Source organism: Haliotis asinina, chromosome 5 (genome assembly GCF_037392515.1).
Source record: "Haliotis asinina isolate JCU_RB_2024 chromosome 5, JCU_Hal_asi_v2, whole genome shotgun sequence".
NCBI lineage: Eukaryota > Metazoa > Mollusca > Gastropoda > Lepetellida > Haliotidae > Haliotis > Haliotis asinina.
Window position 1 is genome coordinate 26,731,536 of NC_090284.1, and position 25,439 is coordinate 26,756,974.

Genomic DNA, 25,439 nt, shown 5'->3' on the forward strand with positions numbered 1-25,439 from the left:
TTGCATAGGTTGCTACAATAAAGTGGGACAGTTGTCAGTTGGTTCCACTCAACACTACACACTAGAAGTGTTAGATAATACAGCAATGATATGTGGAAAACACCTCAACAATGTTAGCTGCTTGTTAAATCACTAGTTTCGTTTCCTCAATGATTCCCTTAGAATTAACATGTTGAAGTTTCCGACCTGAATCCAATAAACAAAGAATTGTCGAAAAACCTGACAGTTTATTAACATTAAAATACAAGTTGGAATGTATATGCACATTCCACATGAATGTGTGGATATGTTTATATGCGTTATGTTTTTATTTGTCATCTGAACATGTTGGTAAATATAAAAAAACTGAATAGTTATGTAAATATCAGGATATGAATATTTAGGTGAATATACAGATATGGTTAGTTATGCAGATATCAAGATCTGATCTCATTCTACCAGGATATGATAACAGAGCTGAGAGTTACACCAGTAATGACCTATTTGTACTCTTCCACAGCTGTGTCTTAATCATTGAATTGTAAACACAGCATATCATTCCACAGCTGTGTAATCATTACACTCTAACACTGCATGCAGTATTCCACAGCTGCATAATCACATTCTAACACTGCATGCAGTATTCCACAGCTGCATAGTCACTACATTCTAACACTGCATGCAGTATTCCACAGCTGCATAATCACTACATTCTAACACTGCATGCCGTATTCCACAGCTGTATAATCACTACACTCTAACACTGCATGCTGTATTCCACAGCTGTATAATCACTACACTCCAGTGAAACACTGTTGAGGGATGTGAAACACTTCTACTTGTGAGGCATACCCTAATCTAGGTGAGGGGAGAAAGAGATAATTTATGGAAGCGTAGATTGTCTTACAAATGAACTGTTTCATCTACAAATACCTTGTAATAAGGGCTATTCTACATATAAGCTACCTAAGTTTAAGAAGATACTACTGATGATGTAATAAGGTAAATATAGATATAAGGTAGCACAGATATAGACTGTGTAATGTAGGATAGAATGATTGGTGATGCAAGTATGGTCACCCAGGGTTGCATTGTAAGCAAATGACACCAAAATTGTTAGAAAGGTATGGATTGTTGGCGAATTGTGGTATCATTGTTACCTAAGTATATCACACAGGTAAGGCTTGTTATGAAAGTGATAAGATAGTGGTCACACAGGCAAGGATTGTTATAAGAGGGAAAAGACTGGTCACACAGGTAAGGACTGTTATAAGAGTGAAAAGACTGGTCACACAGGTAAGGATTGTTATGAGAATGATAAGACAGTGGTCACCTAGGTAGGATTGTTATGAGAACAGAGTGGTCACCTCATTGTGGATTGTTGGAACAGGATGACAAAATGGTCAACTGGGTATGAATTGTTACAACATGATATGAGATTTGCCACCTAAGTTTGGATAGTTTGAGAATGATGCCAAATGTTCACCTAGGTACCAATGATTACAGAATGATGGAAAGATGGTCACCTAGGTACCAATGATTACAGAATGATGGAAAGATGGTCACCTAGGTACCAATGATTACAGAATGATGGAAAGATGGTCACCTAGGTACCAATGATTACAGAATGATGGAAAGATGGTCACCTAGGTACCAATGATTACAGAATGATGGAAAGATGGTCACCTAGGTACCAATGATTACAGAATGATGGAAAGATGGTCACCTAGGTACCAATGATTACAGAATGATGGAAAGATGGTCACCTAGGTACCAATGATTACAGAATGATGGAAAGATGGTCACCTAGGTACCAGTATGCACTACATGTATTAGGGAACAGTGCCAACATTGTCGTCTAGGCATGGATTAAACTGGAACAGTGATGTTTAGACATTTATGCAGAGGTAAGCCAAGGTGGAGGATGCATGTAATGTCCATGATCACACAGTGTACAACAAGATGCTATGATAGGGTAAACAGCTCCCCAGGGTTCAGATACAATCTAGAGTCAATGTATGTAACTTGAATGATTCTCATGTTCAATAGTACACAAATATGATAATTTATTACCGGTTCTGAAAGGTTTTCAAATGCTGATATTCCTCACACCGATGATTTGTGTTGTCTGTACTGGTCCAGGCTTTATAATTCCTTCATAACATCACAGTATGATTTGACTTGAGTCAATACCAACATGCTATTGGAATCAAATATCCATTATGATTGAGCAGATAAGGCCAGTTCCAGTTTAAAGAAAAGCATTAAGGAAGAACCTCATTGATTGCAGCAAATATGTAACATGGTATTCTTAGATCAGTTTGTTTCATTTTGATTTCTGAATCTCCATCAGTATTTAAATACCTGGAAAATGGGTCTTTTGTAAGTGTGTATTTTGATGCATATTGCATTTAAAGAGTCAGGTGATCATGACACAGTGCATCAGGAGGTTAGTGAATCATGAAATCAGGAGGTAGGTGCATTATGACGGTATGTACTTTCTTGTATGGTAATTTAATTTTAGAGTGATGAAAAATCCACATCCTGTTATGCATGCAAGGCAAAAAGAAAGATCTCAACATACAATAAACTATGTTGATAAAGAACACACTTATAACAAACTGCTGGGTATAACACACTGACTCTTTGGTATCATGTACCTGGTGTATAATTCAGTTGAAAATGTGTGTAACAAACTGCAAATACATTTAAGTAAATTTAGTCCATTTGTGAGTTTACCATAACTGTAGTTTACTGTCATAAGATACGCAACTTAGTGTTTTTCTGTGAACTTGTAAACAGCCTTACAGAAAAGTCTTGACCCTTGAGAGTTATCATGTTTCACCAACCAAACATATGAGGTAAATATCACAACAGGAAGACAATGTGCTACAGCAACATAACAGACAAACAAACATCTAAAATTGTTTATACAACTTATTAAATCATATCCATGAGAAATTGCATCTGGATTCAGAAGTGAAGACACTGAAACGAAAATGTACCTAATGCCTGTGTCAGCTATAACACATGGCATATCATTATCATGAAATAACACATAATTGGGCCATGTGACTACATGCACTCAGTAGATGTATATCAGTATATATCAGCATGTGATATAAGCATATACACATATCACAGTATAGCATATATTTATGCCTGCATATGTTTACTCTGCTACTAGCATATGCATGTACATATATCAGAATTTTTCCTACATGAATATTGATCATATACAAAAAATTATGATATAGATGTATATCTGTGTATGTGTGAACTGATATTTGTATACACATATCAGTACATGCTACATATCAATATCAGCATGTGTATACAGATATTATAAGTTGTTCATGGCCACAGGGGGAAACGGGTTGATGTACTCCAGATGCTTGTTTATGTTAATTAAGATAAATAAACATAAAGGGTACATCAACTCATGGCCGCTGAGGGATATACTTATCTTACCGAACACATCAATGTTAATTCTGTTTGAAGCCTGTAATTTGCATTCGTAAAACATTTTACTTTCCACATATCATACATGACTCAAAACTGAAATTAACAGACAAGCACTCAGCCAAACAGAAAACAACATTTATGTGTGAGGTAAAATAACAGCTGATACTACACTGATACAGAATGAGTCACTGCATGTTGTCACTACTGTAAAAACATACAGGAAATAAATCATATTTAATCGTAAGTTGTGTTTCAGGTAATCAAACTACGAAAGAGGATGGCTTTTATACATCAAGACTAATGTTTTGACTTTCCCACACAATGCAAGACATGTGACCATCATCCTCCATAACAAGCTGTATCCATGGCGATATACTCACATAACAAATAACAACATCGTGTGTGGATGGAAATTACTGGAATGTAAATTCCATCTCACAAACACCAAAGTTTGTCACAGGTTGAAAAAGTGAAACAATATTATCAGCATAAGTAATTCCCACACTATCAAGCAACAGGACGTGACATTCACATTCTGTACATCTTAACACATCTAACCATCTACAATATGAGTTGTCGCATGTAGGAAAACATGAGCCTTGCCATCAAACCTGTATCACAATAAATATCATTAACAACAATATCACAGGAAAAATAATATCAGATATGATAAACATTTTACATCATTTATAACAAACACTATACTGATATATTTAATCAGCATGTCATATCCAAGCTGTCTGGCGCACTTGAATGTTTATTTTCAAGCTTGCTATGCTACATTCATTCTAATCCAAACACTACCATGCAGATCTTTCAACCCATGTTTAGAACAAATAAGATAGAAAGTAATTCCCCAATGTGGAGTAGGCAGTAGTTATTGTCATGTCTTTCAAGTTCATGTGAGGAAACATTTACAACCTTCTCGGTCAGTTTTCATGTTGCTTGAATGGTTGTGGTGTAATTTCCTAACGTTAATTGAATTGCACCATCATCTATATAGTGTTTTTTTCTCTAGGTCAAAATGTGTGTGTGTGTGTGTGTGTGTGTGTGTGTCTGTGTGTGAGTGAGAGAGAGAGAGAGAGAGAGAGAGAGAAAAGGTCCTCTTAACTGACATCAACTTTTGATGTGTTCCGACAGCATTTAGACTTGATTCAGTCTTTCAAAATCAGAAAACTGTCATAGCTGCAACTTCTCACCTAAAATATTTTCTTTGTTTTTCTAATACTAAGACTTGCAATAACACTTATATATTTCTTACAATTCACATGATTTATTTATACTTAAATGTAATACTTTGTTAGGGAATACCCATAAAATGGTAATTTCCTGGATGTGGACAGTCACAGGTCCAGGCAACATGAAATTGTGATCCTATATTAACCAAGCTGTATTGCTCCTTCAACCTACATCTGGAGAGGCTGGTCCCCACCACTACAAGATGACACTACTTTCACAAGGTAACTGGTAACAGTAATATCAAAACCTGAGTTTGATGTCCTGCTAATACTGATTATTTCATCCATGGGAGATCTTGATTTGTAGAAAATACAGTTATACATTTGCAAATACAGGTACATGGCTTAAAAAGTGTTGACTAATGTTTGATACTTGACATTGTAAATATCTAAACATCTAAATATTTAAAAGTTCTATAATATCTGTAGCCCCCGAAAAGAAATGTCTTCTTCAGGCTGTCATTACTTGTAAACTACAATTTACTTGATCATCCTGAGAATCACTGAGAACAAAGGGAGACCATTCTAAATGCTATCCAGTATGGGAGATAACACTACATGTGAGGTGGAAGCTAACATATTATTTTGTTAACATCTTGGAAGCAGAAAGTTGTTATATAATCATAATTATAATAAACAGAACCCAAACTCTCGAATCTTAAATAATTCATCAATGAAACATGCATATTGTCATGGTAATTATTGAACCTATAGAATGTTTTCAAAACATTACATATGTCACTGCTTGTCGCTGATGATGGAATCTTGAACACTACTCTATGTAGGAGTTTACCAGACATGTGATATGGTAGAAGACACAGAATTTCTGCAATCTCATAAGTGAAGAGAACTGTCTGCTGTTCACTGGACACTCGAGGATGCATATTTCATATCTGTATTGAACAGTTAAATGTAGAATATATCAACAAAATAACAACTCATTCTAAATGCCACAAAGGTGTCAAGGGATTTAGCTGGATCTGTTCACAGGCTGATATTCAGTCCCATGTTTGCAGCACATCTAATCAGAAAATTTTCAGCATGTACGTAAATAAAGACAAAAATTATCAAATTTCTCAGCCATAAGAACTTGCTTTGAAACTGCAGATGAATCCCTGATGTACAGTTGTGGAATGTACTTGTATCCACAAATACCCACATCCTCCCAGTCTGTGGCAACAACCCTTATACTTTACAGTAATTCTCACCTTTAGTTACCTCCCCTACTATCTAAGTTGTCTAGATCTGCTGTTAAAGGAAAGGAGATAATATCAATGAACTTATGAAAATGCTTTGAGATCAGCAACTCTCCCAGTGAAGGAAATTTCTCCAACATAGGGACTTTTTCCCAGCATACATCTACATCAGTGCAAATACTTTCTCCAGCACACATGCTCACTAGTCAATCTACAGCCAGTGATCACCTATCTGTATTTACATACAAAACACATACTTAGTGCTATCGTGATCTTGCCAAGATTCTGTCATGTCCAACACCCTTACCAGATATTAAGAACAGGCCAAGCTAGACATGCAGATTTACACAACTTTCATAACAACATGCTAGAGAAGAAGTCCTCCTAGTACTTGATTGTATCCAGCAACACGGCAGGCTTAGCTGCTACCATGTGACAACAAGCAAGGCAGATCTTGTGATGCAACTGACTCCTCTCATGTGACATGGTAGATCATGTGACATGTGTACCCTGTCATGTGACTGCATAATGTAGTGCTGCTGATGGCGTGAGAAGGCATGAGGAGATGGATGAAGTCTGTACATGATGCTGTGATGATGATGATGATGATGATGATGATGATGATGATGATGATGATGATGATGATGTTGAAGGGCATGATGGTGGGTAGTGATTTAGAAGTTATTGTCCCAGCCTGAAGTTTCATCTGGTGGAATGTCCATGTCGGCGGGGTAATTATCGAAGTTGCTGAAGTCAGCAGGACCTTTGATCTGCAACATGAATACACAAGGCATGAGGCAACAATATATGTGGGACATAAATGTAGACAGACAGGATATAACTGTATACATAAAGGATATTACTGGATACAAACATGATGCAGAGATCTCAACTGAGTGTCTTTTGTTATCACCATGAATTGATAAATTTTTAAACATCCATAACTTGCTGAGGATAGTTTTACTTTAATCAACAAGTGTTGATACATTTGATATGAGAAGACACAAGGCTGAAATTCCATTTAACATAAAAATCACTCTTGATTAGTTTTTAGTGAAAACTATATATCTCTGAACATGGTACTCCCATTAGACTTGCAGTACAGCAATGTCATAGCATTTTCAGATTTTTTATGTCACAGCACTGTGAGTCATGAAATCGATGATGTCTGGGCACTGTACAAAATCTCCTGTGAAAACGATATCTCCTTGGAGATGCTACATGATAAGTTAAAAGGGCTAAACAGACATAAGTGCAAGGCGCCGATAATGGTTAAATACTCCTTCAGAAATGGTCCACAGAGTAAATGTTCAATATTCCTTCCCATGATAAAGTCTAAGAAGACAACACATGCCAAGGTTGAGCATTAACGATTGTCCCAGATCTACCTGACAACACCTCACCTTGGGAACAATTGGGGGCACCATTGTGTGTTTGCTCAAACCATCCCAGTCAAAGCCCTGGAACCACCTGCAAGGAATCGAAGCAACTCTGATGAAGATGAATGTCTAACTAATATGGAAACATATTTAAGATTTAAGACACAATCTTGAGGTTTCTAGACCATGAAACTTATGGTTTTATAGTGTGATTTTTGAATGGGGTCATCAGGTTTCTGTTGTTACTGAGTAAGTCTAAACGATCCATATTTTAACTACATGTGAAGTATTCAGGTTTGTGTAAGTCCAGGGCCCTTCACTTAAAGTGAAGTGAGTAGTTACTGGTATTCAGTATTTCCACAGCAGGCAATCCTCAGAACCATGGCATAATGTTACACAACACTGTAATTTCAGCCTTGATTATATAACTCTATACGACCATGCTTGGCACTGATTACTTACAAACTAACATCATTACATGTCAAACTTTGAAAACAAGCTACAGTTGTAAAGTGTGTTGATGCCCCGAAGTAGGTTGGTCACATGACGTGTCTCAAACCGATACCTTCAGAAATGATGTAACATTAAACTGCAATAGTTCTGCTAGGTTAACATGTTCACAACATTTTACAAATCCAGAATTTCAGAACACATTTCTATGCTTATTGCTGTTAGGATAGAGTTGATTGAAATCGCATTTGAGAAAACAGATTAATTGCACCATATTTTCATTTCTACACAGATGTCCCCCCTTAATCTCACTATAATAATTCACCATGTTGTTACAGACTGTCATAATTTGTGACATCATTATAGACTCACTGTCACAATTTGTGACATCATTATAGACTCACTGTCATAATTCATGATATTGTTATAGACTCACTGTCATAATTCATGATATTGTTATAGACTCACTGTCATAATTCACCATGTTGTTACAGACTGTCATAATTTGTGACATCATTATAGACTCACTGTCATAATTTGTGACATCATTATAGACTCACTGTCATAATTTGTGACATCATTATAGACTCACTGTCATAATTCATGATATTGTTATAGACTCACTGTCATAATTCATGATATTGTTATAGACTCACTGTCATAATTCACCATGTTGTTACAGACTGTCATAATTTGTGACATCATTATAGACTCACTGTCATAATTTGTGACATCATTATAGACTCACTGTCATAATTTGTGACATCATTATAGACTCACTGTCATAATTCATGATATTGTTATAGACTCACTGTCATAATTCATGATATTGTTATAGACTCATGGTCATAATTCATGATATTGTTATAGACTCACTGTCATAATTCATGATATTGTTATAGACTCATGGTCATAATTCATGATATTGTTATAGACTCACTATCATAATTCATGATATTGTTATAGACTCATGGTCATAAATCATCATATTGATATAGATTCACTGTCATAATTCATCATGTTGTTATAGACTCACTGTCATAATTCATGATATTGTTATAGACTCATGGTCATAAATCATCATATTGATATAGATTCACTGTCATAATTCACCATGTTGTTATAGACTCACTGTCATAATTCATGATATTGTTATAGACTCATGGTCATAAATCATCATATTGATATAGATTCACTGTCATAATTCACCATGTTGTTATAGATTCACTGTCATAATTCATGATATTGTTATAGACTCATGGTCATAAATCATCATATTGATATAGATTCACTGTCATAATTCACCATGTTGTTATAGACTCACTGTCATAATTTGTGATATTGTTATAGATTCATGGTCAAAAATCATCATATTGATGTAAATTCACTGTCATAATTCATCATGTTGTTATAGACTCACTGTCATAATTCATGATATTGTTATAGACTCATGGTCATAAATCATCATATTGATATAGATTCACTGTCATAATTCACCATGTTGTTATAGACTCACTGTCATAATTCATGATATTGTTATAGACTCATGGTCATAAATCATCATATTGATATAGATTCACTGTCATAATTCACCATGTTGTTATAGACTCACTGTCATAATTCATGATATTGTTATAGACTCATGGTCATAAATCATCATATTGATATAGATTCACTGTCATAATTCACCATGTTGTTATAGACTCACTGTCATAATTCATGATATTGTTATAGACTCATGGTCATAAATCATCATATTGATATAGATTCACTGTCATAATTCACCATGTTGTTATAGACTCACTGTCATAATTTGTGATATTGTTATAGATTCATGGTCAAAAATCATCATATTGATGTAAATTCACTGTCATAATTCATCATGTTGTTATAGACTCACTGTCATAATTCATGACATTTTCATCACATCCATACAGACTGAGTATTGATTCAGCATGAGATCCCAATATACTCATCCATGTCTTACATATCCATCGCTAACATCAGCTGATACACATCTGATCCTAATGCAGACAGGCCAGAGTATATCTGATTGTGATATCAGCAGACAAACACCTGATCCTAATACTGACAGGCCAGAGTATATCTGATTGTGACATCAGCAGACAAACATCTAATCTCAATACTGAGATTCCAGTGTACATCTGATTGTGACATCAGTAGACAAACATCTGATCCAAATACTGAGAGGCCAGAGTATATCTGATTGTGACATCAACTGACAAACACCTGATCCCAATACTGAGAAACCCTGCTACATCTAATTGTGAAAGGATATGCATGGCCTTAGCAACTTACTTGTGTTTCTTAATCTCCATTATTCCATTTATGCCGTAGCCGAGTCTTTCTGCAGGGTTTTCTCGACACAGCTTCTTGATGAGCGTATGTGCATTTCGCCCTATCTTCCGTGGAAATTCAATCACATCAATTCCCTTTACTATCACGTTGTATGTCTTCATTGGGTCAGAGCCAGAGAAAGGGGGGCTGGAAGAAAAGTTTTTGCATAAATTTCATACACAAACAAACTTGTCAGAATGTCAACAAAAAGATTCATTCATTTTCTGAAAGCAATCAGAAACTTAAATGAACTATTATGAAGTTGACTTTCTTAATAAGTGTCAGTGACCTTGAGCAAGGTGGGTTGGACTGTAACCTGTATGTATCAATTATCTTTCCTTTGTCAAGCTTTATCTGCTGAATCCCAGAACAAGCACCACCTCCCTGTGTCTCCTCACCACTCACCTTCCTGTCAGCAGCTCAAACATCAGGATCCCTAGGGACCAGTAATCCACAGCATGGTCATGGCCCTTGTTAAGGATGATTTCTGGGGCTACATATTCAGGTGTACCACAGAACGTCCATGTCTTCTTACCTGAGCCAACTTTCTTGGCAAACCCAAAGTCAACCTAGAATACATACGATCTAATTAAAAGGCATGAAATCATATGAAGTGAGTCTTGACAAAATAATGTTGACAAAGGGCATTGTGAAAAATTGCTAGGGTATATAGTGAATTTGTAGGCTCAGTGGGCAAGACAATCAATTGGTTGACATTATTAATGCATTGGCAGATCCAGAAATGGTTGTGGGGGTTGGGTTTGAACCCCACCTTTTGAAAATGACTTATGATCACAATGAAGATATATTTTGCATTGGCAGAGCCAATATGGGTTTTGTGGGTTCGAACTCCCTGAAACCCCTCCTTTCAAAATCCTGTATCCAATCATGTAATGTTCAACCATCAGTCAGGTGAAAGCAACCTGGTATTTGTTAAGTTGTGTCATAGATCAGATTTTGCTGTCAAAGGGTTCTGCATAAACCATTTTTCAACTGCTAGATGCAAGTACTTTGTAACTCACATAAATAAACAAATTAACAAGATGTGAAAGTATAGGTTGAGGTTAAACAAGCCAATGTACAATGAGTTCAACTACTGTAAGTACTGTCTCTAGCTGGCCCATGCTGCCTTCATTGTTATAGACAAGCTAAGGGACTGAGGATAAGCAAGGGAACTGAGGACAAGAATAAGGACTGAGGAGGACAAGAAAGAGGTCTGTGGAAAAGCAACAGGACTGAGGACAAGCACAAGGTCTGAGGACAAGCATGAGGACTGAGGACAAGCATGGAATTATGTGGGCAAGAATAAAATATTTGTGGTATTGGACACCTATTCTGCCCCAGGAATCACTTTGTTGTGCCTACCAGTTTAACATAGCCTTTAGAGTCAAGTAGTAAGTTCTCAGGTTTCAGGTCTCGGTAGATGATGCCCTTGTTATGTAGATACTGGAACGCCTCCAAGACACATGCCACACAGAACCTTGTCATGTTGTCATCAAAACTCCCCCTAGTGGCAAAACATAATGCATGTAATTACAACAGCATCAATAGACGTGTATGAATGCACACATGAACAAGGTTTCAACAACACTACTGTAATTGTCATGGCATTTTGCACATCCTTTATCATAAGTGTTGTCAAGTAGGTCAGGGATCGATAGGACAGAGCTTGAGGGAGCTGCAGCAAGCAACACCACAGACCAACATGCATCAGTTTGCTGTAGGAAAACAAATCCTTCTTCAGTACGGCGTACTGTTCAGTTCCAGTGAGACAGAGCATGTAATCATACACCTGAAACACTACATGCATTTGGTTTGGGCTTTGTTTCACACCACATTTGGCAATATTCCATTTAGTGGTGGTGGTGTGTAAATAAATGAGTCTGGACATGACAATCTAGTGGTTAACAAGATCATCATCTATCTATGCAACTGGGAAACAAAGATGTGTGTCAACCAAGTCAGCGACCACCCGATCCTGTTAATCTCTTACCAGAAGCATGGGTTACTGAAGATCAATTCTAACCTGGATCTTTATTGGTATCATGCATGAAGAAGTCACACATCACTGTAGCTCACCTGGATTGTCAATGGGGGACAAAACTGAATTCATCTCAACTTAAACAGTGTACGAGTGTAATCAATGGTGCGAACCAGCATGTTACATTTAAATTGTTTTGATCAATTAAGTTATTTTCTAATGATAAGATGGTTACAGTGCAAGGAAATACATTCTGAAATGATTGAGGACCATGGTCAAAGTAAAATTTACACATGAGAGAAATGTTGAGCTCAAATGCGTACTACAGATACAGATATATGATATAGTTTGGAAAATTTGATTCAAAACTCATCAACAAAATTGAGAGGCATTATTTGATGGGAACAAATGTGCAGTTTCAAACTGCAAGTTAAAATGCCTAAAAAAACCCATGAAACTTCATATCATGTCTCCCCAGAGCTCTGGCCCTTTCAGTTTTGGATGTATTGAAGATGGATACCAGTCAGCTGTACTGAAATTTCAATCTTGATTGTATGAGGTGCAATGAACTAAGATCACTTGGCTTTCACGAGAGGTGAACTAAGTAATAAAAACTGCTTCTGGTGAAGATGAAAGGGAAAACACAGCATACTTGAACACAGCTTGAGAAAACAATTGACATTCATGTCCAAAAACCCATAACACAAGATAGTCCCTGCTCACCTGTCTCTGAGAATAGTCCACAGCTCTCCACCCAGACACACCTCCATCAACATATACACATACTTCTTGTCCTTGTAAGTCTTGAACAATCTGCAACAACATGCATTGTATAGATGAAGAAACTGACGGTGATCTCCTACTACAAGCTTTGTTACAGTTTTCATGGCTAGTCGGTTTAGAAATTTGATAGGCCCACTTAGTCTTGGTGCCAACATCAATTTTCCCAAGACAGTCCAACACCTGTGGCATGTTTAAATAACACAGGAAGTCATATTATAAGTAGTAAGTGACAAGAGTGTCTGAATTTGTGTATGTAGTGTATGAGGTCGCAGTGACAACCTGTTGTGGATGACTGAGTGATCGAGTGCTTTATACAACCAAGATCACCCACAACACAAAAGAAACAATGAAATTCTTCTACATTCAATACCATAGACAGCCCTGGGACAATAATACATTACTACTAGCAGCTCTTATGGCTATTCTGCATCTATAACATTTCCATCTTTATTGTGCCCCACTTTAGGACATGCAAGATTTTAAAATAAATAAAATAAAATTTAAAATATGTTGTGCAGTGCAGAGAGCAGTGATTTGCTTCCCTTGCCTATGTCATTAGACAATCATATATAGTACTGGGTGTCATTGTACCTTGGCACTAAGACAAGTGTAAGCTAAGTTAAGGTAAGGAGTTACAGTCACCTTAGCACTAAGACAAGTGTATGCTACGTTAAGGTAAGGAGTTACAGTCACCTTGGCGCTAAGACAAGTGTAAGCTAAGTTAAGGTAAGGAGTTGCAGTCACCTTTGCACTAAGACAAGTGTAAGCTACGTTAAGGTAAGGAGTTACAGTCACCTTTGCACTAAGACAAGTGTAAGCTAAGTTAAGGTAAGGAGTTACAGTCACCTTTGCACTAAGACAAGTGTAAGCTACGTTAAGGTAAGGAGTTACAGTCACCTTTGCACTAAGACAAGTGTAAGCTACGTTAAGGTAAGGAGTTACAGTCACCTTAGCACTAAGACAAGTGTAAGCTAAGTTAAGGTAAGGAGCTAAAGTCACCTTTGCACTAAGACAAGTGTAAGCTACGTTAAGGTAAGGAGTTACAGTCACCTTTGCACTAAGACAAGTGTAAGCTACTTTAAGGTAAGGAGTTACAGTCACCTTTGCACTAAGACAAGTGTAAGCTAAGTTAAGGTAAGGAGTTACAGTCACCTTTGCGCTAAGACAAGTGTAAGCTAAGTTAAGGTATGGAGTTACAGTCACCTTTGCACTAAGACAAGTGTAAGCTACGTTAAGGTAAGGAGTTACAGTCACCTTTGCACTAAGACAAGTGTAAGCTAAGTTAAGGTAAGGAGCTAAAGTCACCTTTGCACTAAGACAAGTGTAAGCTACGTTAAGGTAAGGAGTTACAGTCACCTTTGCACTAAGACAAGTGTAAGCTACTTTAAGGTAAGGAGTTACAGTCACCTTTGCACTAAGACAAGTGTAAGCTAAGTTAAGGTAAGGAGTTACAGTCACCTTGGCGCTAAGACAAGTGTAAGCTAAGTTAAGGTATGGAGTTACAGTCACCTTTGCACTAAGACAAGTGTAAGCTACGTTAAGGTAAGGAGTTACAGTCACCTTTGCACTAAGACAAGTGTAAGCTACGTTAAGGTAAGGAGTTACAGTCACCTTAGCACTAAGACAAGTGTAAGCTAAGTTAAGGTAAGGAGTTAGTCAACGACACCCTTGTCAGTGTCTCAGTGGACAAGCAACGACACCCTTGTCAGTGTGACAGTGGACAAGCACTGCCAAACCAGCAAAAGTCTTGACTAGTACCAGCAGCCTCACATGCATGCACACACAAAATACACTATTGGACTCTCGTGTGTGACACACACACACACACTCAGACACACACAGACACATACACATGATGTTAAAACACTTTCAATTCCCCTTACCTTAACACATGCTGAACAAATGCTATTCACTAACCCCACAATCCCATTTAAATCCAATTATTTGGATATTCACCAGGTCACAAAATTTTCAAAAATACAATTTACATGTATATATTTCTCACCTGTGTGAAAGTAGGAATAGTTACAGAAACAGTCTCAGAAAGTCTCACTGAAAACCTATTACAGATCTACCAACATTTATTTTAGGTCCCTCTTGTTAGACTCAGACAGAACCAGGAAAAATTGAGGCTCTTAATGCTGGCATCAATGTTCCTAGTGTAATTAGTCTAGAATTTACATGTAGTATCCTACTCATGTCAACTGTTGGCTCAATTCTATCGCAAATTAGTTGCATTAAACAAGATAACTGTCAGTCATCATCTTCGGCTTAGCGTTTCATATATCTTCATCATTCTCCGTGTGTGTCATACAGATATCAACACGGCTTACAATGACGACTGGTATATTTCCATCCTGTCATCAAATACCACCATATTACAGGAGACCAGCTCAGTGAGGCTACATCGTCATGGCCACCGTGCCAGAATGCAGCAACAGCAGCGTAATGGGGATGCTATCACATGTCTAACAGAAGACATCAATTCTGTATTGATCTACCTGTTGTAGGCTGTATCACTACGTGAAGTGGACAGTCATTGCTGTCCATATAAACTCACATCCACCTTCACATCCTTCTTCAACCCCATGCCCTACACTGCTATTTCATATTTCATCAAGTAACGTCAAACAATAAATGTCAAACAGCGAGATGATATTTGATAAAAATGGGAAATGAAAACAAGGAATCTCTGTAAGCTGTTTATCCAGATTGCAAGGCCCTTCACTTGTTGCAATTATAGCAGACAGAAGCAGTTGCATGACAGTCATTATTAAGTTCATAGTCTGTTGCTGTTGCTTTCTTGACTAAATTAGGAAAAGCAATTTAAACCAAATTGGTTTCCAAGGTAACCAAGAACATAACATCAATTAATATTTATATTTTTTTCCATCATAAGCACGCACCTATTTTCATCATACTGTGGTTATTTTTGGTGTGTCTTTAATTTACAAAATAATTCTAATGTGTGGTAATTGCTCATCTGTCTACCTGAAAACCTGTGTCCAAGTTCCCTGGATTCCAAATGTCATTGATGCTAATTACAGTAATATATCAACAGAATTAGCTGGAGAATGAAGTGGAATCAATAACTGTGATGAACATCTGTTTATATCCACTTCAACACTGCCGACATAAAGTAGCTCACGTAGGTTCACTCACAGCAACAAAGGACTGAACCAGCTTACACTTAAAGCACGTAAAGCAAATGTATTATTACAATTATCATTAAGAGATGACCACCCTTTTCAGTGTAGGAATGGTACTATGTCAAATAATGATATATGAAACACACAACTATACAAATTCAAAATAACCTAAGATGAAGAATAATAAATGGCTACACAAGACCAAGCAAACAGTGTTCTGTACAAAGAATGCTCATTCAAGCCTTGATAAAATGTGTAATGATTATTTTCAAAATGTTTGTAAAACATGCAAAAAAAACCCCAAAACAGTGAAAATAAAAAACCTTTTCAGAATAAAATCTTAAAATGTTACGCTATTGCGTATCTAACTTTTTGTGAAATTACCCTCTGTCACAGTTAATTATATATTTTCCTTGACACATGGATAATGGTTTAAAGAGACAGTAAGACAGTTTAGAATGGAAATCAAATTTGCAAAACATTCGTATAGTAACATAAACTGTTTTTACATGGCTCTGGTTAACTGAAGTACAGACTCTGGCAGAGTGCCTGAATAACCACAAGGGAGTGCAGTGGCTGAGCAGGATAGGCATCTGACTTTGAGTGCTAGTTGTTAGGTACCTGACTCTGAGGGATGCCAGAGGGTCTATCTTGCACTAGGAGAAGGATGCCAGAGGGTCTATCTGTACTAGAAGAAGGTCGCAAGAGGGTCTATCTGCACTAGAAGAAGGGTGCAAGAGGGTCTATCTGCACTAGAAGAAGGATGCCAGAGGGTCTATCTGTACTAGAAGCAGGATGCCAGAGGGTGTATCTGCTTTAGAAACAGGATGCCAGAGGGTCTATCTGTACTAGAAACAGGATGCCAGAGGGTCTATCTGCACTAGAAACAGGATGCCAGAGGGTCTGTCTGTACTAGAAGCAGGATGCCAGAGGGTGTATCTGCACTTGAAGCAGGATGCCAGAGGGTCTATCTGCACTAGAAGAAGGGTGCAAGAGGGTCTATCTGCACTAGAAGAAGGATGCCAGAGGGTCTATCTGTACTAGAAGCAGGATGCCAGAGGGTGTATCTGCTTTAGAAACAGGATGTCAGAGGGTCTATCTTGCACTAGAAGCAGGATACCAGAGAGTCTATCTGCACTAGAAACAGGGTGCCAGAGGAACTACCTGCACTACAAATAAGCTGCCAAAGTAACATCATGCATCACCAGCAGTGCCAGAGGAACATCATGCATCACAACAGGGCACCAGATTAATATCATGCATCACCAGGTAGGTGTCAGAGGAACATCATGCATCACAAGCATCATCGTCCATCACCAGCAGGGAGGCACAGTGACATCAAGTATCGCCAACAGGGTGCCAGAGTAATCTCATGCATCATCAAACAGGTGCTAGAGTAATATCATGCATCAACAATACGGTGCTAGAGTAATATCATGCATCACCAACAGGGTGCTACAGTAATATTATAATCCAATTATCTCCTGATCTTGTTGAACTCTTTATTTTACTTTTTGCCAACGATGTGATCCTAATGTCAAGCACTGTTATTGGCAAACTAACAGATTATCACAATATTCAGATAACTGGAGATTTGATGTTTATCTTGAAAAGAAAAAGATTGTTGTTTTTCGTAAGGGTGGCCCAACAGCAGCCATAGGGAAATGGTACTTTAAAGATGAACATATGACTGTTGAACCGTTATTGAAAAGGTTCACCTTCTTGCTTGTAAAAGATTTTTGAATGTTGGTGTGTCTACCCCTAATAGTATGGTGTACAGTGCATGTGGGAGATTCCCTTTGTACATAATTTCTTACTCTTGCTGTTTAAAGCACTGGTGTAAAATATTAAATATTCCAGAACATGGTCTGCCCAAAAAAAACCTACAACATGATTGTTCATCTTTATCATATTGGTAAAAACACTTGGGCACCCCATATTCGTAGTCTTTTGTTTAGATACGGCTTTGGATTTGTCTGGTTATCCCAAACCCTGGGCGATGTTAATGGATTTAGCAAACATTTTCGTACCAGGGTTATCAATATCCTCAAACAGGACTGGCATTCATCACTATATGAAAGTTCAAGATATGACTGTTATCGTGAGTTTAAATCTCTACTTGAACCACAGTTGTATCTATACAACCTACATAATACAAAACCTTCGTAATTCTTTCATACGCCTGAGACTTGGTCTAAATGAGCTACATATCAATCAAGGAAGATGTTCATCTATTATAAATTCACAAAGGCTCTGTCCATTCTGTAACACTGTTGAGAATGAATTTCACTGTTTATTTATCTGTCCTGTATATAATGATTTAAGGCAGATGTATTTCCCGCCATGGCTACGATCACACAAGAATGCTACAAAACTTTATTCAATACTTTCAAGTAAAGCATCCCTATTACAACATGAGACAGCTCTATTTATTGTGTTCATCATGTGCTCATATTGAGAAGAAATTCACTGTAATGTATGTCATGTGTTGTGTATGTTGTACATACTATACATATATATTTTGTATATGGGCCATTGGCCTTCATGCAGTAAACTGATTGAATTGAATAGAGTAATATGATGCATCATTTACAGGGTGCCAGAGTAATATGATGCATCACTTACAGGGTGCCATGTTGCCAGAGTAATATTATGCATCACTTACAGGGTGCCAGAGTAATATTATGCATCACCAACAAGGCACCAGAGTAATATGATGCATCACTTACAGGGTGCCAGAGTAATATCATGCATCACTTACAAGGCACCAGAGTAATATCATGCATCACTTACTGGGTGCTAGAGTAATATTATGCATCACTTACAGGGTGCCAGAGTAATATTATGCATCACTTACAGGGTGCCAGAGTAGTATTATGTATCACCAACAAGGCACCAGAGTAATATGATGCATCACTTAAAGGGTGCCAGAGTAATATCATGCATCACCAACAAGGCACCAGAGTAATATCATGCATCACTTACAGGGTGCCAGAGTAATATCATGCATCAGCAGTGCTGAGATGCATTACTTATTTTCCAGATATATACAGGAAAACACTGGTAGAAACAATCCCAAATCCCACACACAAAAGACAGCTAGTTTGTAGTGAACCACACTGATCGCTCTTGATAAATAAGTAGACGTAGAAGCATGAGTGCAACTCTTGTTCAATGTGCTGTACTTTATTAACTTCACTGCCAAATCAAAGTGAACACTTTGCTACCAGTCTTTATTCAACTATGGGTCATTACTGATTCATGACCTGAAGCAAAAGTTAATCTTGCGGCTAACTCAGTCAGTGGAGTGGTTTGTGCTGGGCAGGAGTGACCCTTATGTTCAGGTAATGAAGTGGACCGGGCCCTGCCCCAGGATTCAGCAAATGCAGTTTCACAAATTTGGCCAATATCTAAAATGATTGATCACAAACCTGTGCTTGCTTACTGCTCCTTGTGTATCAGTATTTCTCCATTTTATTATGTTTAAAGGCGATGAAATTATATGAGGTCCAACAGCAAATTCAAGATTATTACATTTACACTGCACCATGCATGCATGTTTAAGTCATGAGGTCTAACATCAAATCATATATTATGGCATTTATGTTGCCCAATGCATATTCAAATGAAGTAGTGCTAGTTTTATTGAGCTAGCCCATGGCAATACTATACAGCTTAATATGGGCACTCCACACAGATGCATATATTGTCCTACTTTTATCCACTTTAGCAGTAGGCTAAGAAAAAGTATTATCTCTTGAAACCTTTTGATACTACAGTGCCTTGAACAAGTAACCACCCACTACACCATGTGCCTACTACAGAGTTCCCATAGCAGCTACTTCAGTTTATCTACACAGTCATGCATAAACACTGCCACAAGTGTTCAGACTGGTTGAGACAGCAGAGGTTCCCGTCATGTCTGAACTGAACCCCAGCAGGATCTGTAAGGTCTTCAGGACACAACAACACAAGAACAATATCTACTTCAAATACCTTCAGTACAAAGTCCTCACACTTGGTTTGTGTGAATTTTGCCTTTAGTACAAACATTAACTAGAAGCCTCTTGTTGTTACTCAGTATTATCTGAATCTTTTAGTCATTAAGAATTGTTTCAGGCTTGTGACTCCAACTGAGTTCTATGTGCTATTGTGAGGGTGCTAGTCAATGGCTGTGACATCTAGCACACCATACATCGCCTGCTAATTTTAGTAAATATACTTGCTTTCATAAGTTTAGACTCAGTGAAAAAACTTGGAGGAACCAAGTGCAAACTGTATGCAGATGAATCGCACAAGGATCAACTTGCTGAAAAGCAGGAGCTAATATTGTGCATGTGAACAGCTGTGTTTTGGTGTAACGTTTTCACCAAATTTCACCAATTTTCAATGATATTTGAACTTACGACAATAATCTTTTCAATATTACAAATTTGTTTTACCATACATCAGTTCATGTGTAAAGAGTACTTTTAAACATTATGGAATATTTTATAAAATCAAGTTTATAACACTAGACTGAAGTAAGGCTATATTTACATTGGTGAGTGTAAATGTTTGTTAGGAAGTATAGCTGACTGAGACTATACTGTCCGGAAAGCATAAAAAACCACTACTAATGGCCATCACTCAAGGCCATCATTCAACCCTGATCCTGTATGTTCTAAACAGAAGCTAAAGAAAATACAGCACATAACAGAAAATGAGTTGGAGGGGGAAATGGATACCTTTGTGCTGTATTCGTCTATATGATTGACCAGAGTTTTGTCTACATGATACCTATAGGGGGCTTGTTTCCTAGGCTAGTAACATGCAATCATTGCTTCCTGTATGTTTAAAGCTGTACCTTGCTATGAATGGAGTGGTGGCCTCCATCATGATCTTCTTCTCGGAGAACACATGCTCCTGTTGCCGAGTGTCTACAATATGCTGTTTCTTAAGGCACTTCAACGCAAATGTCTTGCTTCTGTCTCCGGCCAGCTGAACCTGCATGGAAGGAAGCACAAGTGAGCAAGTGGGCTTTCTGTACATATGAACACTACAATGTTGCACCACATTCTCATAAGCTGAATAGATCCAAGGTGCATGTTAACCTTTGTTTTAACATTAAGCTTACATGTTCTCCACTGCACTGTCATATGTCCAGACTTTCAGGGTTAAAAACCCCTATTCAATCAAGTCCAAGAACAACATATTAAATGTTAAACCAGCATTGACTGGAAGTTAATTTCCTAACTTTCCTTGAAGCAAATGATAATGAAAATTAAGTTTATTATTTTCAGATTTATATCTAAACAGAGAATAGAAAATAATGCTGGCTTTGTAACAATAGCCTCTTACAAAATGTGTAAATAACACTGATGTTGTTTTTGTCGGCCATATTTGCATTGTTCTGCACGAACCATGAATTCAGTAAAGTAGATTGTGAAGTGGAAACAAAGTCATGGCACCACACTTTAAATGAAAACAAGTCTTGATGTTATCTTAAAAGGGTAGAAACTGTTTTGTATGTGGGTTATATTTTAGTTCTTGTCATGTCTGATTCAAGTGCAGTATCTGCATCAATGCCTGTCTTCTAACACCACCACCACCTCAAGAAGCAGGACTAGATGGGTCTTCACTGGTGTTAATGACTAACGTGGGTCAATACTGTGTAGGAGAATGGCTTCATTTCAACACCGCTGAAGAAACACCTATTGCATGTTACAAAAAATTGTGGTTGATGGATGGAATTGTTGAGTTAAGTTGACTGTCAGATAAAACATGAATGTGACAGGAACAACTGTCTTGAGTAGATGACCTGGACTGGACAAAGGACAACTTAAAGCAGAAATGTTCAATAATAATAAGTGTACTTTCATAGCGCCTCATTCACATAACACAGGAACATTCTCTAGGTTTATAACAGGTGTACAGGTTCTATGTAAACAAGAGTTGGTGTTCATATATTTCTTGAAGAGGTAAATTTTGAGCTTGGACTTCAAAACCCAGGCATTGATGGAGAGGTTTCAGGTCTGATGGGAGAGAGTGGCAGCAGCTTGAGAAAATGAATTTGCACCAAAGATTTTGAGCTTATACAAAGGGACGACTAGCAAGTGAGATCTTTCCAGTTTGTTATCATGCTCTGTAGATATTATGCGCCTATGTTATTACTGAAGGGAAAGCAGTTTAAATTCAGTCATCTCACTGATCCAGAGCCAAGGAAGAGAATTGGGAGCTGGCGAAGAATGGGAGTGTACCTTTGTTTATAATAATGGAAAAGGTTATGTCACTCACTTAATATTAAGTAGCTATCTAGCTAACAAACCATTACTACAAAGAACTTGCCACAATCAATATGTTGGTTACTACAAATTTTAAAAGACTGTAGTTACCTAGCTGACCACAAAAAGAGTACTTGTAAACCATGCTGGAACATGGAAAACATTTAATATGTGGTTTGTAATGTTATGGATCCAATCTTGGAAAGCAGTGTCAGAGTCCAGCAGCAAGATGCCAGGGTACCCACCCTTGGTACTACTTACTCCCTTCCCTTAAACACAGCTGGTAACTGATAAGAAAACCAGGAATACACTGCAATGCTTGTGACACTGATATCTGCCACTGAAGACAGTAATGGAATATTTGGTAAATATCCATCGCATCCAAACAGCAGACATGCTATTACAGTGTATATTGACCTGATTACTGAGATCACTCACTCATAATGTGTAAGCAATTTCCATGGTTGGTTTTCTCCCTAAATCAATTACTGTAACAATCAAGGACCCAGTCTGAGTCTGTAGGCTATGTTCTAGCAGGTATACATCCTGATGTAATCTTTTGATGAAACACAGGCCGGTGAATCTGGTCCAGTCAGTTTATGACTAGCCATTAAATCCTCCTGACTACTACTTGTGAGAAGAACAACAGTTTACATGGAGGAGACAACTCAAGTGAAGCTAATCAGATATCAAGGAGTAGAGTTGGATGATTACTGCACTTAAGCTTAACATTGAGCAGTGGATTTACTTCCATCAATCTAGTAAAAAGCTTCAGAGAATTTCATAAGAGCTTTTTGGTTTAAAATTCTGTTGAGGAATTGATTTTCTTTCCAGCATGATGCAGTAGTGGAAATGGGAGGTTCAGAGAGTGGTCAGCTGTTTCGTCCATACACCAACAGATTAAAGGTTTACAGACGATGCCACTATAACGCAGAGCCTCAGGAACAAACTATTGGTGGGTGTTATGAAAGGTGAAATCAGACGTCTGCTGATTCTACATCAGGGAAACGTTTCTTTGCCAAACTGAAAGCATGTTCAATAAATTGCACTTCAAAGGCAACTGCAGCCATGGTTCCATTGTGGACTGGAGGATTGTGAGTACTGTGTCCACAGATCTAAACTGTTTCAGTCAGTGATACAACCGTTCTGCAGCTGATACTGTCCTGATTGTTCTTTAATACATACAAAAACAGCCAGCAATATGTTTACTGCCTGTAAACTAACAATATAACTTTACCAATTCAACACGCCCAAAGCCACCCATGCCAAGCGTTGCTATGATGTCAATATCTTCTAATTTGATGTGACGGAATTCTGCATCCACTTTCTCTTGTTGTAACGTCTGCAGTGAGGTCTCTGTGCCGCTCTGTCTGTAAGGTTACAAGTCATAAAATACATGTAGTTAGCAGACACAGTATTACAGCACAAATGCACATATTTAATGTACAATAGAGACATTTAGCAGGTACTTGTTCCCTCACAGAGATGCAATATTACAAAATACACATACATACAGAAACATATATTTAATGTCAATAGGCACACAGCAGGTGCTTATTCCTTCACTGAGATGCAGCATTATAAAATACACTCACATTTATTGACTCTGACAGAGACATTTAGCAGGTGTGTGTTGCTCACAGGACAGTATTAACACACATACAAACACACATGTAATATACAATAGGGGCATTAAGTAGGTACTTGTTCCCTCACAAGGGCGCAATATAACAGTACAAAACACACACATTTAATGTACAATGTCATGTACAATCACTGTGGTATACTGATGAATGTCACATACAATCACATAGATACACTAATGAATGTCATGTACAATCACTACGATATACTGATGAATGTCACGTACAATCACACTGATGTGTTGATGAATGTTATGCACAATCACATTGATATATGTCATGTACAATAACTATGAAATACTGATGAATGTCATGCACAACCACTGATATTCTGATGAATGTCATGTGGAATCACTATGATGCACCGATGAATGTCATGTACACTCACTACGATATACCGATGAATGTCATGCACACTCACTACAATATACTCATGAATGTCATGTACAATCGCTATGGTATACTGATGAATGTCATGTACACTCACTATAATATCCTAATGAATATCATGTATACTCACTATGATATACTGATGAATGTCATGTACACTCACTACGATATACTGATGAATGTCATGTACACTCACTACAACATACTGATGAATGTCATGTACACTCACTATAATATACTAATGAATGTCATGTACACTCACAACGATATACTGATGATAGCTAAGACTATTGTTACTCTTCTGCCTTAATCTTGATTTATAGCAAAGCAACAGTAAACTGCATGACTCAAATATCCAGATGTCTGTGGAAACCCTACACCCGAAGCTGACTTTTCATATACTGCTTATTGAAGACTCATCCCCACACTATTACAAGTAAGAGAACTTAAATGGCTGTTCCACTCTCGCTGACCTATACCTGCTTTAAAGGAGACCAGCTACAGAACAAGCAAACTTATGTTACATCTTACATCTCAGATTGCAGTAGGACAAAGCAAGTGAAATTTTTAATATACACGCAGTTTTGTAGAAAATGTTAAATCTGCAGCAGAATAATGTTTTGACATTTAACAGAAATGAACAACAAGGGAATACACTGTGAAAATTGAACCAAATTACCATACATTGCAATTCTTGTGCCTGAACAATACTGTGAAGGAATGTATTCATGCATATATCTGACATATCTGTATAAGGACTGTTATTAACTATTCACCTTTTTTGTAGTCTTTTACATTTAATAAAAAAAATACATAAATACAGTATTGTCACATGGCTACAAACATTACAAAATAAATGTGTTCATCACTAAATATAATAAAGGTAAAAATATGAGAATCTGGTTGAGAATGAACTGTCCAAAATTAATACCTTCCATGCAGATCCACATGAAAGGAAGGAGAACTATTTCACTGATCTAAACTTACAAGAAGGTTTCTCAAGACCTTATCAGTTCCCCATTCCCTGAAGACTACATAGGGAATATCCCGGACACAATCTGCCGAAGATGTCCAGTGGGATATAACCTAACAACAGCCCTTCTTAAGTCTATGAAGCAGGACTAATTCCAGTAGAAATAAAAATATTCAAAAGAGAACTCTATCT

The 25,439-nt window shown here is 37.4% G+C and overlaps 1 protein-coding gene across 2 annotated transcripts in view; it reads right to left on the bottom strand.

Annotated features, from left to right (window-relative positions):
* Window positions 1-4,651: 4,651 nt before the first annotated feature.
* LOC137283645 (cGMP-dependent protein kinase 1-like) overlaps window positions 4,652-25,439 on the bottom strand; it is an 84,976-nt gene continuing 64,188 nt past the window's right edge. For both annotated transcript variants that reach the window (XM_067815251.1, XM_067815250.1), the window contains 8 exons: window positions 23,479-23,611; window positions 20,825-20,964; window positions 12,770-12,859; window positions 11,431-11,572; window positions 10,471-10,634; window positions 10,027-10,212; window positions 7,282-7,348; window positions 4,652-6,648 (listed from right to left, as the gene is read on the bottom strand). In XM_067815251.1, the coding sequence (XP_067671352.1) occupies window positions 6,553-6,648; window positions 7,282-7,348; window positions 10,027-10,212; window positions 10,471-10,634; window positions 11,431-11,572; window positions 12,770-12,859; window positions 20,825-20,964; window positions 23,479-23,611 (1,018 nt within the window). In that variant the 3' untranslated portion in view covers window positions 4,652-6,552. The remainder of the gene's footprint in view (window positions 6,649-7,281; window positions 7,349-10,026; window positions 10,213-10,470; window positions 10,635-11,430; window positions 11,573-12,769; window positions 12,860-20,824; window positions 20,965-23,478; window positions 23,612-25,439) is intronic.